Source organism: Delphinapterus leucas, chromosome 16 (assembly GCF_059928025.1).
Source record: "Delphinapterus leucas isolate spDelLeu-1000000601 "Yukka" chromosome 16, BTC_Dleu_Yukka2, whole genome shotgun sequence".
NCBI classification, from domain to species: domain Eukaryota; kingdom Metazoa; phylum Chordata; class Mammalia; order Artiodactyla; family Monodontidae; genus Delphinapterus; species Delphinapterus leucas.
In genome coordinates, this window is record NC_143144.1 from 60,014,346 (window position 1) to 60,028,652 (window position 14,307).

General features: G+C 58.0%; 1 protein-coding gene across 2 annotated transcripts; it reads left to right on the top strand.

Moving 5' to 3' along the window:
* The first annotated feature begins 2,277 nt into the window (after nt 1-2,277).
* Nucleotides 2,278-8,617, top strand: TLX1 (T cell leukemia homeobox 1). 2 transcript variants are annotated; one of them, XM_089898071.1, is made up of 3 exons: nt 2,278-3,103; nt 5,118-5,355; nt 7,546-8,617. In XM_089898071.1, the coding sequence occupies exons 1-3, from the start codon at nt 2,530-2,532 to the stop codon at nt 7,766-7,768; spliced, it is 1,035 nt and encodes a 344-aa protein (XP_089754197.1). In that variant the 5' UTR covers nt 2,278-2,529; the 3' UTR covers nt 7,769-8,617. The 2 variants fall into 2 exon arrangements, with proteins under 2 accessions (XP_089754197.1, XP_022425239.1); XM_022569531.2 differs by having other exon boundaries at nt 5,154-5,355.
* The last annotated feature ends 5,690 nt before the right edge of the window (nt 8,618-14,307 follow it).

Sequence of the window (14,307 nt, forward strand, 5' to 3'; positions counted from 1 at the left end):
CTTTTTATGGTTGAATAACATTCCATTGTATGGATATACCACATTTTATTTATCCATTCATCAGATGATGGACATCTGAGTTGTTTCCACTTTTTGGCTGTTATGAATAATTCTGGGAGGTGTCATTCTGTTTTCTTAATTATTTAAAAATGAGGATGTTTCTATTAACTTCACAGGATTGTCGTGAGTCTTAAATGAAATCGGCGTGGTGCCTGGCACACAGTAGTTTCTCAGTAAAACATTTATGTTTATCTCTGCTTTAGCTCCCTCAAGATAAGAGGCAAGAAAGAGACTTCCAAAAAATGTTCTGGAACGTCCTGTGTAGAAGTATAGTACCCTCCTGATTGGGTGGATGGAGAGGAGAGAACTGGCAAGGGAGTAGAGTTCTCGCTCATGTTTCTGCTTAGTGTTTACAAACAACCACCAACTTCATATCTGGCTCTGTCGTGAGTGGGCCTTTGTCCACCTGCCTGGAGCCCAGGCAAGGGTTTTCCCATAGAGCTGTGCCTCCCACCAGCAGCCAGGCTTCCAGGCCAACCCATAAAAGCAAGTTGAATCCAGCTCCTCCATCTTGATCAAGTCACTTAGCCTCGTTGAAATGTGGTTTCCTTGAATCCAGAAAACGGGAATAATACTCATCTTGAAGAGTTGGTGTAGCAGAGTTTATAGTGTTTTCCATAACACTTACCACCATCTGGCTTATTGTATTTGCTTCTTTGTTTCTTGTATTCCATTCTGTGGAATGTAAACTCCATGAGGACAGGAACTTTGTTTTGTTCACCGCTGTTTTCCCAGTGCCAAGAACAGTGACTGACACACAGTAGGCACTCAATAAAATATTTGTTGAATAAGGAGGTTCTTTCATTCATTATTTACCCAAGATGAGGATATTTTGTGGGTTGTATTCCACAGGGGGGAACAGAGATGAGTAAGCCATTCCCTGCCTCCAAGGAGATCTCTTCAGGTTAAAGTAACAGACATGGCCAAAGCAAATAGATTGCAATGAGATGTGTTAAGTAGAATGTGAGCCTCCACATTCTAGCATCTTGTCTGATAGAGACAGTCCCTCCCTGAAGGCCTGTTGAATCTGAAATAAACCAGAAATAGATCCCAAGTGATCCAACCTGTGCCCTTACCAGGGCTTGGCTCCTGGGAGGGAGCAGACCTTTCTGTAGTAGAGAGGAGGAAGAAGGGAAGCAGAAAAAGGGAGTTTCCTTCTTTTCTCCTGGGCTCTAAGCCAGTCAGCCACAGGCAAAACTTTGAAAAGGCTTAAATTTGTCCTAGATGTACTTCCCTGATCTTGGTCCCACCATACCCAGCCCTCACTGTTTTAAGCCCCTAGGCCTCCCTTCCAAGATTCCAAAAGTAAGAAAATAACTCCTTCCCCTCACTATAATCCAAACGTTTCTTGCTTGGAATAGCCAGCCCTGGGCTAGTTGCTAGACGAAAGCAATCTGATTGAATTCATTCACATACTGTGGGAACTGCTTCTTGAGGCTTCTGTCTATTTAAAAGGAAAGGGGGTGTCTTGATGCCTGGACACCCCAACAGCAGGCCCCAAGCCAACTCCCTTGACTTGTGCCTGTCTTTCAGGAAGTCTTCCCTCCCTCAGTTTCTCTAAACTGGCAGAGCTGGGGCTGTTGCTGACTTTTTCAACAACATATAGCCAGTTGTTCATAGGCCTGTGTTTTAAAAGACAAGCCTGAACTCACCTTCCTGCCTCAGGGGCCTGGGCTCCATACCCGGAGAGTAGACAGTCTTCTACTTTCTAACAAGACGGACTGCAAGTTTGGAGTAAATCCTCTGGTTGACAGACAGGTGCTTCCCAGCTGAGCCCTTGAGGTGATTCTCCAGTAGCGCTGGGATGCCCCTTCCCCAGAGGCCTGGTGGGCTGGCCCCTTTGGCCCAATTCTAAGCAAGCGGGCGGCTCCTGCCAGGCTGGGAAGAGGACTCTGACCTCCACCTCCTTGGGGCCATCTGTCTATCGGTCTCTGGGAATGTCGGCCTCCTATTCTTTTTCTTTCTCCTCTTAAGCCTCTGGTTGGCCTCTTCTCTCTCTTCTTGAACTACTTCTCTGAGCCTCTGTCTCAGTCCCTCCGTCTCAGGCTCCTACATCTGTCTCGGCTCCAGGCCTCCCTCTCCCGTTCTCCGCCCCTCCCCCGCGCTGTCATTCACCCCGCTCCTCTCCGCGCACAGCCAATGGAGAGACCCGGCCGAAACGGCGAGGCTCGCTCGCACCGTGCTTTTTCGCCCGGTGATTGATGTCCCAGAGTCAACAGCTAGCGAGCAGCCGGAGAGGGGAAGGAGCAGCCGGAGAGGGGAAGAATACGGCGCCCCCTCTCTCCTTCCCCTCCCCCCTACTTTAGCCCCTCTGCGCACTTCGCCTCCAAGTCTCAGCGCAGCCAGGAGCCGCCGCCGCCTCCGTGCCTCCGCGCCTCCGCGCCGCTGCGCGCTGCCCCCGAGCCAAGCACAGCGAGTGCCACCGCCCAGCCCCCCCCCCCCACCGCAGGGCCGGGGTCGGGGGCTAGCATGGAGCACCTGGGTCCGCACCATCTCCACCCGGGCCACGCGGAGCCCATCAGCTTTGGCATCGACCAGATCCTCAACAGCCCGGACCAGGGCAGCTGCATGGGGCCCTCCTCTCGCCTCCAGGACGGAGAATACGGCCTTGGCTGTTTGGTTGGAGGCGCTTACCCTTACGGCGGCGGGGGCCCCGCGGCCGGGGCGGGGGCCGGGGGCGCGGGGGCCTATGGCGCTGGAGGTCCGAGCGGCCCCGGTGGCCCGGCGGGCGGCGGCGGCGGCGGCGCCTGCAGCATGGGCCCGCTGGCCGGCTCCTACAACGTGAACATGGCCTTGGCGGGCGGCCCCGGTCCCGGCGGCGGCGGCGGCGGCGGCGGCGGGGCGGGGGCGCTGAGCGCTGCGGGGGTGATACGAGTGCCCGCGCACAGGCCGCTAGCTGCAGCGGTGGCCCACCCTCAACCTCTGGCTACCGGTTTGCCCACCGTGCCCTCCGTGCCTGCCGTGCCGGGCGTGAACAACCTGACCGGCCTCACCTTTCCCTGGATGGAGAGTAACCGCAGATACACAAAGGACAGGTTCACAGGTGAGTCCGGCCCGCGCGCGCCCCGCCTGGCCGCGGTCCCGGCTCTCCTCTACACCCTCGCTCCTGCCCCGTGGCTCCCCGCAGCCCGCTCTGTGCGCCAGGTCTCCCAGCTCCTCTTGGCGCCTCCCCCGAGTTCAGCCAACCGCCACCTCTCTAAACTCGCGGAATCGACTTGCTGGAAGAGTTCTCCCAGCCTGGGCCCCTCTCCGTCTCTCCCACAGGACCCCTGCTCTGAGAAGCTCTCCCTGATCCCCTCTCGGAGTCCCTGGGCCCGGTCAGGCGGAGGGAAGGGGGATGTAGCTTCGGGGCTACTACCTTCCGCCGGCATTTGGGGCTCGGGTATCTCGTAGAAAGGGGCGCGATGTGAACAAACTGTTTCTTCCGTCCCGGCAGACGTTCTCTGGCCGAGGCGGCGAGCCCCAGAATCAGACGCAAGGAAAACAGGTTCACACACACACACACACACACACACACACACACACACACACACACACTTCACACTCCGTGGTCCAGTGCCCGTCGCGCTGCCGAACCCGGTAGAGGCTCCGAGCCGGAGTAAAGCAACAGAGCTGGCGGGCCCTTCTTCCCGGACTGCAGGCTCCGTCCGGGTCAGTGGCAGCGCGAGGCTGAGCCGCCCGCTTCATTTTCGTTCTGTCCCGGCTCGGCGTCCTCCCCTCTGGGCCCAGCCTTGTTTCCTCTGGCGTTAATAATGCACCGGCCAGGCCCTTGATCGATCGGCAGCCGAAAGAACTCCTGGGACGATTACGCACTCGGCGGCTTCCGCCTGCCGCCCTCTCAGCTGCCTGCTCCGCGCCTTCCTCCGCTTGCCTCGGCTCCCTCCGTTCCCTCTTCCGCTCACGGCACTCGGCTCTCGATCCTGCGCGGGCCCCTTTCCCCGGCCTCACTTCCCGCCGCCCTTAGCGTTCCCTGGATCCGAGACTACAATCTTCCCGCCGGACCAGGCCCCCAAGCCCGCTGGGAGGCAGCCACGAGTTGAGCCTGAGTTCCTGGCCGGGCCTTAGACAGAGGAAGCAGGAGGCATAGGCGGCTGCCGACCGACCACGACGTGGGGCTCCCATGGGGCTCGGGCTCCAGGGCCCAATGGTGGAAGGGGAATAGGCAGTTAAGAGCTAGACCCTGGGCTAAGCCCCTGTTCCAGCTTTGGAACCTTGGCCCAGACCCTGGGTCTGTGGCAAAGGGGGGTGGAGGGAGGTAGAAGAGCCATTCCGCTCTGGGCCTCCAGAAGGGGCCCCAGTGCCCCAACCCAAGTCCTCTCAGGCCTGGGGAGGCAGGGCCTAGTGCCCCATCCCACTCCCCCCACCCAGGCCAAGCTGGTCTTAAAAGACTCTGATGGAACACCCTCCCCCCCACCCCGAGCCTGGAACCCACTGGGCCTGGGTCTCTGGCGAAAAGGTACTCCACGTAGCCTACCTAGGGGAGCCACAGCCTGCCGTAATCTTGCTTTAGGCCTAAAGAAGGTTCTGAGGGAGTATATGGCTGTCACCTTATGCATCTGCCTTTGTGCCTGTGCTTGTCTGGGTGTCAGCTTGTCTGGGTGTATAGATCTATAATTTGCCCCTGTTGTATGTGATGTGTCTATGTATGTTGCTGTGTAATGGAGGCCTCAGGTCAGGACCCAGCATTCAGGGCCTTGACCAAGGATAGCCTCTTACCGTTGGGCAGCTTCTCTGAGGCTGGAGACCTGAGGCTATGGGGGGAACTAAGACCTTTAGCTCGCCTCAGACGTGCCCCTCAAGGAGACTGCGGCTGTGTCTGATGGACACGTGGGAGGTCAGGGCTAGGGAGGTCTCCGTGGTGGCAGCAGCGGCGTCGGCCTGGCGGGCGGGCGGGGGCCATTTCACGCCGCGGGCTTGGAGCTGAGGGCTGACGGGAGGACCACAGCTCTTCTCCTGGGGTCTAGCCGCTGCACTCGCTGACTCGCGGGGTGTCGGGCCTGGGACGCCTCCTGACGCTCTGCCGCTTGCCTCTGCCGTCTGTCTGTCTCCCGCTCCAGTGGCCCTCTCACCCTTCACTGTAACACGCCGTATAGGTCACCCCTATCAGAATCGGACGCCCCCCAAGAAGAAGAAGCCGCGCACGTCCTTCACGCGCCTGCAGATCTGCGAGCTAGAGAAGCGCTTCCACCGCCAGAAGTACCTGGCCTCGGCCGAGCGCGCCGCCCTGGCCAAGGCGCTCAAAATGACCGATGCGCAAGTCAAAACCTGGTTCCAGAACCGGCGGACAAAGTGGAGGTAAGCGCGCTGTGCGGGCGCGGCCGTGGGTGGCGCAGCCTCCGGCTCCGGGCCTCTCTGGGGGCGTTCATACTCCCATGCTCGCCACTTTCCTATGGCTCTGGTTCGGAGGAGCGCGCTGCTCTGCTAGGCTCGCGGGGAGCGGAAAGCCACCGTGGCCGATGACTGGACGGGGCCGAGAGCCCCAGCTGTTTTTCTTTCCGGCTTTCTGCCCCGGGAGCGCACACTCAGTGCGGGTGTAGACGCGGCTGGTCTCCGCCGCTGCTTGGGGAAACGTCCGGGTTTGAGCGCAGTCCACGCAGTCCAGGCTTCCGAGATCAGTGCGTCCTGAGGGACTTTTTGTTTGCGCAAACTTACGCGTACAGAGATGCCTCGTCTATCCCGGAGACCGGAGGTAGGATGGCAGGCGCCCCGTTTCTGCGCCCCAGCCGGGGCTCCCGCTAGAGCGTCTGGGACCCCATACCGTGGGCCTGGGCCCTGCTGACTCCCTCCTCCCCAGACGCCTCGCCTGGGCGCAGCGGTTCCCCTACCGGGAAGGGGGAAATCAATCTGCGCCGGCTGCGGCGGGGTTTTCGAGGGTCCTACTGAAAGGGGGATCAATCAGGAGCAGATGGGTGTATGTGTGTGAGTGAGAGAGAGAGAAACATTTTCTCTTCTCACGTCACACACCCACAACTACACTCATTTCCCCCCCCACACAGACGCTTTCTCCGGTTGCACCCTCTTGCACCCCTGCACCCTCCCGCACATCTGGCCCGCATACTCGGTTCCACACACTCCGGGAGTTTCTTGCTAGCTCAGGCCTCAGTGGGGAGAGCAAGAGAGACTGGGCGAAGTCGCCGGCGCCTGGCCGGGAGGGCCTGGGTCCGGAGAAAGGAATTGAAGTTTCTTTTTCTGAATGAAGGTTAGGAATCTGCCGCCGTGGCCACAAAGGAAGCCACTGCCCCGCGAGTCTGCTGCTCCCCCCACATTCCTGCTGCTGGGGAAGGGGTGGGAGACGTTGCTCTAGACCTCTGGAAAGCTAAGGAGGGAGCAAGGGCTGGGGGGGGAGGGGGGTGGACGTACTTGCGTTCCCAAGGCCCACCGGGGCTGCAGCCTAGGGGAGGGGAGGGAGTCAGGCAAGCCCTTGGGGTCGGGGCACAGAGAAAAATAGAGAGTAGCAGACAGAGAGAAACTGATACACAAGGGGGGGTGGCGGCAAAGACAAACACCCCACCCAGGGAGAAAAGGAAAAAACAGTCAGCCTGAAGAAGTCTTATGTACAATAAAGGAAAGCCAGAGTTGACTAAAACCTTCATTTTCGTTTCAAACAAATTCCCTGAAATTCTGAGAGAAGGAAGAGGGTGGGGTGAGAGAAAACAAGAGGAAAAAAAGACACAAAGTCTAAAGGAAGAGACACAGTTTGAAATACGGGGAAGAAGGGGAAGACGAGAGACAGAAAGACACAGAGAGAAAAGGCTAGAAGGGGCGGCGAGGAGGCCGGCGTCCGCCGCTGAGAGAGGCCCTCGCCGGCTTCGCGCGGCTTCATCGATCGCCTACAAATTGCTTCTGGAGGCCCCGGGGACTCCCATTAGGTCTGTCCACCTTAGAGACAGACGTTTGATCTCAGTTGACGGGGTGGAGGGGAGGCATTAAATGGAATAAGTGAGTCATCGCCTCCCTGGACCGCCTTGGAGGAAGCCGGCCGGTCCGGCGGGAATCCCAGCAGGGCACAGGGCTTGGCGCAGGAGGTCAGAAGACTGGGAGAGGTTCGCAGAGGGAATGGGGAGAAGAGAGGTCTGTCAGGGCAGCTCATATCCACTGGCCCTTGCCTCTGCCCTGGACTGGTGAGGAGGGTGAGGCCCCTCAGGCTTGGGAAGGCTCCTGGTCTTCCTGGGGTCTGGGGAGAAGCGAAATGCCATCCTAGCCCTGGCTGCGCCTTCCAGGCTGGTGAGGGTGTTGGCCCTGCCTGGAGCCGGGGAGCCCCAGCTGCTTGGGCCTAGCGGATTTCCCCACAGCTCCCCCAGGATACCCCCCCAATCTACTTTTGGGGCTTCCAGTCTTTGTGGAGTCAGGACCCTCAAGATAAGGGAATGCATTCAAGGGGCCCAAGCGGAAATTGGGGGCCGCGAAGGGGAGCAGTGCCCGCTCATTCAGGCTGTCTCCTGGGAGCGCACCCGAAGCGTCGGTAACGGCTTGTCCCCGGTGCAGGCGGCAGACCGCGGAGGAGCGTGAGGCCGAGAGGCAGCAGGCGAACCGCATCCTCCTGCAGCTGCAGCAAGAGGCCTTCCAGAAGAGCCTGGCGCAGCCGCTGCCCGCCGACCCGCTCTGCGTGCACAACTCCTCGCTCTTCGCCCTGCAGAACCTGCAGCCGTGGTCTGACGACTCGACCAAGATCACCAGCGTCACGTCCGTGGCGTCGGCCTGCGAGTGAGCCTGCCTGCTCCGCCCCGTGAGACCCGGGCCCAGACAAGGGTCGCGAGGCCTGAGAGCCGCGACTCTCGCCGCCCTCCTGCCGAAGACTGCACGCAGCAGGGGAACGCCGTGCCCCTCCGCACCGGCCCGCGCTCTCGTGCCGACGCTGTTCTCTTTTTGGTGGAAAAGAAGAGAAGACCGCTCAAGAAAGGGACGCGCGGCCGCCTCCCAGATGCCTATGCGGTCTGGCGCCTGCTGGAACTGTTCGGAGTCCTCCGTTTGCGTCTCTTTTATTTTATTCTGATTTTAACGTGGGACTGAGAGAGTTAGGAAAGGTGGAGGAAGAAGAGCTTCTGGGAACCCTAGAGGACAGCATGAGCTGTCATTTGAACTTGCCCTGGGGAGAGCACTCTGTTTTCCACTCCGCATCATACACGGACACCCACAGGCCCTCACAGAGGTGATTTCACTGTCCCTCCTGGTGTCACCCCACAGTCGCACACAGGGGACCTATGGCAGAGTGTCGTGCACACACAGGGCCATACCCTTCACACCCTTGACCCTTACTACCAGGGGTGACCCAGATTCATTCTGAACAGCATGGCGCTTCTCACAAACACAAGGTCACGGTCACAGTGTGACACATCGTCACACACACAGCAGCCACAACAGTGTCACTTGGCCTGCCAGACCCCCATCACATAGCCTAGCCACACCCAGGTACGCACAGACAGGTTTCCACACAAACTCAGCCTATTTCTCCAGATCCTGTTCGTAGGGGGCGTTTAAGTTATGCACTTATAAGGTGTTTTCTGTGTAACCTTTTTATAAAGTGCTTGTGTAATTTATGTGAAAAAATAATAAAACCCTCCGGATCCGGAGTCAAGGCTGCCTGCTCCTTGCTGAGCCCAGCACCTTGCAGCTACTTGGGTTTGGTGTGAGCTGGTACAGCCAGGGCAGCCCCTGGTACCTAAATTTGAGGGACATCTGGGGACCAGGACCTACAGGCTCTGGAGAGAGGAAAGAAGGAGGGGAAGAAGTGGAGAGAAGGCAGTGCTGAGGAAAGTTGGGAGAGCCAGTGCTAGAGATTTGTCTTTGGGTGTGAGAGTTATGCGTGTGCATTGTGTGTTTGTGATGGGTGTGGGCAATCAGGATTTCACTGATAATGAATGTCTGTAAGTGTTCAATTGTGTAATTTTGTTTGCAGTTGTGTGTGCTTATTCTGCTTAAGTTGCAAATCGAAACTACCATTATACATATGAACTTGTGGTGGTGTCTGTGTGACCATGTATGAATGTGGCTTTTTGGATAGCTGTGTAATCACCAGCGTCTGTGATTGTGAACGAATCGTGGTAATGTTTGTGAAAGTACATATTAGTTTCTCATTGTGAATCTATTCTTGTGTTAAATGTGTGAATGTTTGTGATTGTGTATCATCTATAATTGTATGAATGCAATCATGTGTGAGATGTGTTTTACTGTATATATTTGTGTGAGACCGTATATAATTGGGGGAGTGAATTAATGGGGAATGTGGATCATTGTGGGTGACTGTCCCTGCAGGTGAGTGTGTGTGGTGTTGTGTGAGTGGGTGTAATTGTGCACTGCTAGTGTACATGGTGGTGGGGGTCTAAGGTGGGGTGTGCAGATACATTGTGGGGGTATCAGCATCAGCTTGGAGTTTGGGGGTTCCAGGCTGTTACCCAGCAAGCTGCAGAGACTGGGGCATGCTGTCAGTAATCGGGTCAGGATCCTCTGTGGTGTTCAAAACAAGATTTCCCAGCTTCCAGCACTAGGCTGGCCTAGGAGGGAATCTGAAAAACAGACTTCCCAGGGACCTTCAGGGAGGCCCCAGACCACTTTAGCAGGGACAGCAGCCACAGTACACAACCCTCCCCATAACATTTAGTCCCCTGCCTACTAGACCAATCTCAGGATGCACAAAACTGACTTGAGCCTGCTTTTCTGGAAGAGGCTAGGTGGTGAAGGCTTTGGGGAACATGCCATCCTTGTAGAGTAGGGTGGGGGCATAGGGGGCTGTTTCTTTGGGATGGGAGAGTGAGAGAACTTTGTGGCTAAAACTAGAAGAGAGTGGGGTGTGGGGCTTGTTCGTGTTTGCAGAGCTGTGTGCACCCACACTGGGGTTGAGTGGAGGAGAGTTATGGAAACCATTAGAGCCCTCATCCTCCCCAGACTGCCATCCTGGATCTGCCATATGATATGGGGACAAAGCACAGCAACCTCCAACCCAAGGAGGTCCAAGGGGAAATTTGGCTGAGTGGGCAAAGGGCAGTGTTTGTCCACCTCTCATCTGTGGCCCCCTTGGAGTAGGATCTGGGCAGAAGAGGATTCTGGGTCCAAAGGACTTCCGGGGTGGAGGGGCTACACCACCCCCAGGCCCACCCGGTGACCAGGCCAGGCCCTGACGGCGTGTTGGTCGTGGGGAGAAAGTTCTGGCCTCAATGACAAGTCTGCAGTGGGTCTCCCGCCGGCACTGGCTGCCGCATCCAGTACCGGGCCAAGGGAAATCCGGAAATGGCTTTCTGGAACCGCAGAATTCGGCTCCGTCTGCCTGGGCAGGTCTGGCTGTTCTTCCCCTCCCGCCGCCAGGACTGGAGCTGCCCAGCCCGAACCTTCTTCGTTCGGTGAGGTATCTCTCCTTCATTTGCGTCTTTAAGAGGCACTTTCAGTGCCTACCCGTTGCAGTATTCCAGAGTTGCCGACCCCAGAGGAGTCTGGGGTCTTCCTCCCACCTCCCAATCCCTGGAACCCCTCAAGAGGCTGGGCGCCGAAGGCTCCTGGATATTTTCTGGCCGCAGACTGTCCAGCTGAGGAGCTGAGGCAGGAATGGGGAGTGGCTGCCCGGCCCAAACTCAACCCCCAAATCGGCTCCGAAGCCCGACTCTTCACCACCACCCCTTCGCCCCTCCTCTGGCAAGACAAACGCAAGCAAAACTAGGCAGAACACACTTCCTACCTGCACCGATCTTCACAAACAGCTGGGGTCACACTCAAAACGGCGCGGGCCTAGGCCCCTCAGCCCCGCTACTCTCGGACCCTGTCCAGCTTGTCGGGGACTCGCGGGGGATGGGGCTTCCGCACGCCAGGATCCCGGGCGCCCATCGCGGGAGGCCACCCGACTCCCCGTCCCCACTCGCGGCTCCCGCGCGCCTGCTCCCGGCACTCGCTGGCGGCCCGGTTCGCACACTCTCCCAGGGCCCCTCCCAAGTGCCCAGGCCCCGGGGCGAGGCGTCGCAGGGGGTGGGGGCAGACTCTCCGGGGCGCTGGGGCCCTCGGCGCTGAGGGACGGCGCGCAACTCCCCTCTCTCCGCCGGAAATTCGTTGGGGTGGAATCTCGCCGAATCCCGCGTCGGCCGAGGGCCGCGGCTAGGACAGGGCTGGAGGGCGGCGGGGCCCGCACACCCCGTCCCGAGGAGACGCAGGCTGGAAGGCAGCGGGCTGCCAGGGCCAACTACCCGCAGCAGAAACCTCACAACTCCGGGTCTGCCACCGCCCCTGCCGGAAGTGGTCGGTCTCTGTTCAAAAATAGAAGAGGAACAAATTATCCGAATAATGGTGTGTAGGAGTGCGGAAAGAAAAGAGGAATTAACGAACCTGCCTTTCTGCCCACTTCCTTCCTTGGCTTGAGTGAGATGATTGCACTGACCAAATTCCCCGGTGAGTGAGGCCCCCATCACCCGCTCAGACCTGGCGCAGCCCAGAGCGGTGGCTGACAGAGTGGTGGCCTTCGGGGGCCCAGAAACCCATGCAGGGCTGGGGTCCTAGCAGTCCCCGTACTGTGCCGCGTGGCACACAGAGAATCTGGCTCAACCTGTTAACTATAATAGCGGCTTTGTGTGGCGGGATCTGTGCCTGGGGGCTGTGTGGGCACGGCCTGAGCACTGCCTGGTAAAGCCCCCACTGTGGTGGCAAGGGTGGGGTTTGCCCTGGGCCCAGGACTCAGGCATCCTGTGTGTGGCGTGACTGACTTGCAGATGGGCAGGTCGGTTCCAGGTGTATGAGACAATTAATCAGGGGCCTCCAGGCTGTGCAGAACTGGAGCAGCTGGGATTCAGAGGCCATGCTGGAAGGCGGAGTGGGGTGGAGCTGTGGCCCCAGAGTTGCCCTGAGGGCCCCTGAGGCCAGATGCTGGAAGAAACCCACCCCCACTCCTGCTCTGCTCACACTCCCCGCTCCCCCCCCACACTTCTCACTCCCTCCTCGCAGACCCTGCGCCTAAGCAGCTTCTCACTCTCCTAGGCCTTCCTGATCAGCTCAGAGTTTGGTGCCTGGTGGCCAAGTCACTGCCTGGGCAACTAAGAGAGCTGCCCGAGATTTTCCGCATGGCTCGAACCCACTGCCCTCTGTCGGCCCAGGAAGGCCCCTAGAATCGCCCACCTGCACACACGCCTGGATTCCTTATCCTGAGGAGTCCGATAGGAATAGGCTGAGCGATTGCGAGGGCTGGAGCCAGTCTGGATTTTCCAAGGAGCTCAGAGTGGACTCGGAAGGTGTTGCGTGAGATTGGGTGTGTGTGTGGCGGGGGGCGGCGGCAGTGGTGAATGGAGGAAGCGATGAGTACCCATGTTGTGTTGAGGGATGGGTGCAAACTCACATCCTCTCATGCACGGCCTGCATCGCTGTGGACAACCTCACATACCTCCTCCAAATGTACAACGACTGAGGTGTGTGATGTTAAACAAGGCAAGCTACCGGTGTGCCATTCGAAGCACACAGTCTCCATTTCTGGGTCTGCAGTTACCCCCAAAGCTCCCATGGGTGGTTACCACTTGGCCACCCTGACAAGGGCTCTCCTCCTCTCCTTCTCCCATCTCTCCTCCCCCAGCTTGGGAGGAGAGAATGCCAGTCGGCGTGGGGGTGGAGATTGCTGAGGCAATCTTTGGTTTTGGTTTCTAGCCACGCAGCTTTGGTTTCTAGCCAAGTAGCTCCGGCCGGCGACGAGACCCCATGGGCTGATGATGGGCTTGGGGGCAGCAGGCCGCCCTGGATTCCGGCCGAGGACCCTAGCAAGGCCCAGAAAGTCCAGCGGCCGCCGCTGCCTCCCCGAAGCCGTTGGCAATCCGGCCTCCTGGTGTGTGCGAGAAGATGGGGGGATGGGGGGTGCGAGGCCCCCACTGCTCTGTGCCGCTCTAGAGAAGGTTTGATAGGAGCTGCTCCTGCCACCTCACGTTTTCCTCCCTGTGGTCCCAGAGCCCACGTATCTTCGGTTCCTGCAGGAGGAGTCACAAGTCCCCAAATCCGAAGGCCCAAAAGCGGGAGCCGGATCTGGGGTTTCACTGCAGAAACGCAGGACAAGTGAGTTCCGGGCGCCCTCTAGGGGCCGCGCGGGGAGAGGCGCCTCGAGCCGAGGCCCTGGGAGCTTGAGGCCTGAGGGACCCTGGAGACCTCAGGGGCGGCTGCTACCAGCCCTGGTGGAAAATAATAACGATAATAATATTAAAAAGCAACATTATTGAGCACTTGCTGTGTTCCAGGCACTGCACTAGTTTTTAAAGGTATTAATACATTCCTAACAACCACCGTATGATGTAGGTGGTATTTTCATCCCACTTTATAGACAAAGAAAATTGAAGTCCAGAGAGGTTAAGCAACTTGCTTAAGAGCACGCGACTGATAAAAGGTAGGGCCAGCATTCGAAACCAGGGTCTAACCCTAGAGCCAGGGTCTTTGGGAGGGATGGTAAGTCCAGGGATGTGGTGGATTTGAGGAGGACTCCTCAAGGAATGTCTCATTTTGTGGAGGGAACTCTTAGCTCAGAAGTCCACTGGGATTTTGCTCCCCTAGGACTTTAGGAAAAAATGTTTCCAAGCTGCTCCAGTCCTCTGGTTCCCCTCCAGCTCTGACTGCCCCCCCCCTCCAGGATCCCCTCTGTAGCACTGCCAGGATCCTGAGAACTTGCCCTCCTCCTTCCCTGCATCTATCCAGTGCCCACCCTTTTGGCCTTCTCAGCCTGAGCTTGCCACCTTCCAGGAGACCTTTGGGATTGGAAGGGAGTTCTATACACTTCCACCCCTCCCCCTTCTGGGTCAGCAGGATGGGGGATTCAAATCAGCAGAAAGTTAAAAATAGAAGTGAGGGCTTCCCCGGTGGCTCAGTGGTTGAGAGTCTGCCTGCCGATGCGGGGGACATGGGTTCGTGCCCCGGCTGGGAGGATCCTCTGCGGCTGGGCCCCGTGAGCCATGGCCGCTGGGCCTGCGTGTCCGGAGCCTATGCTCCGCAACGGGAGAGGCCACAACAGTGAGAGGCCCGTGTACTGCAAAAAAGAAGTGAATGAATCACACTTTATTGGACAAAAGAGTGGAGAACCAGGAAAGAAAATCCTTCTTCTCCTTTTCCATCTGCTCTGTGCAAAGCCTGTAGCTGGGGGAGGTTGCTCTGGGCTGGAGGATGGGAGAGCATGTTGGTGGGTCAGAGAGTTAGCAAGGACTTGTACCAAACTCGTAAACAGTAAGATTCAGTTAGAATATGAAAAGAAAAGAGAGCATGTTCTTGCCTTCTTCCTTGCCACCTCCAGAATGGTAGAGGAATTGGGGGGGG

What these genes read in the sequence shown, in the direction of transcription:
- TLX1 (XM_089898071.1), top strand. Translation starts at nt 2,530, where the DNA reads ATGGAGCACCTGGGTCCGCACCATCTCCACCCGGGCCACGCGGAGCCC. An exon ending in CACAAAGGACAGGTTCACAG is followed by an intron (nt 3,104 to 5,117) that starts GTGAGTCCGGCC and finishes CTCCCGCTCCAG; the next exon opens with TGGCCCTCTCACCCTTCACT. An exon ending in AACCGGCGGACAAAGTGGAG is followed by an intron (nt 5,356 to 7,545) that starts GTAAGCGCGCTG and finishes TCCCCGGTGCAG; the next exon opens with GCGGCAGACCGCGGAGGAGC.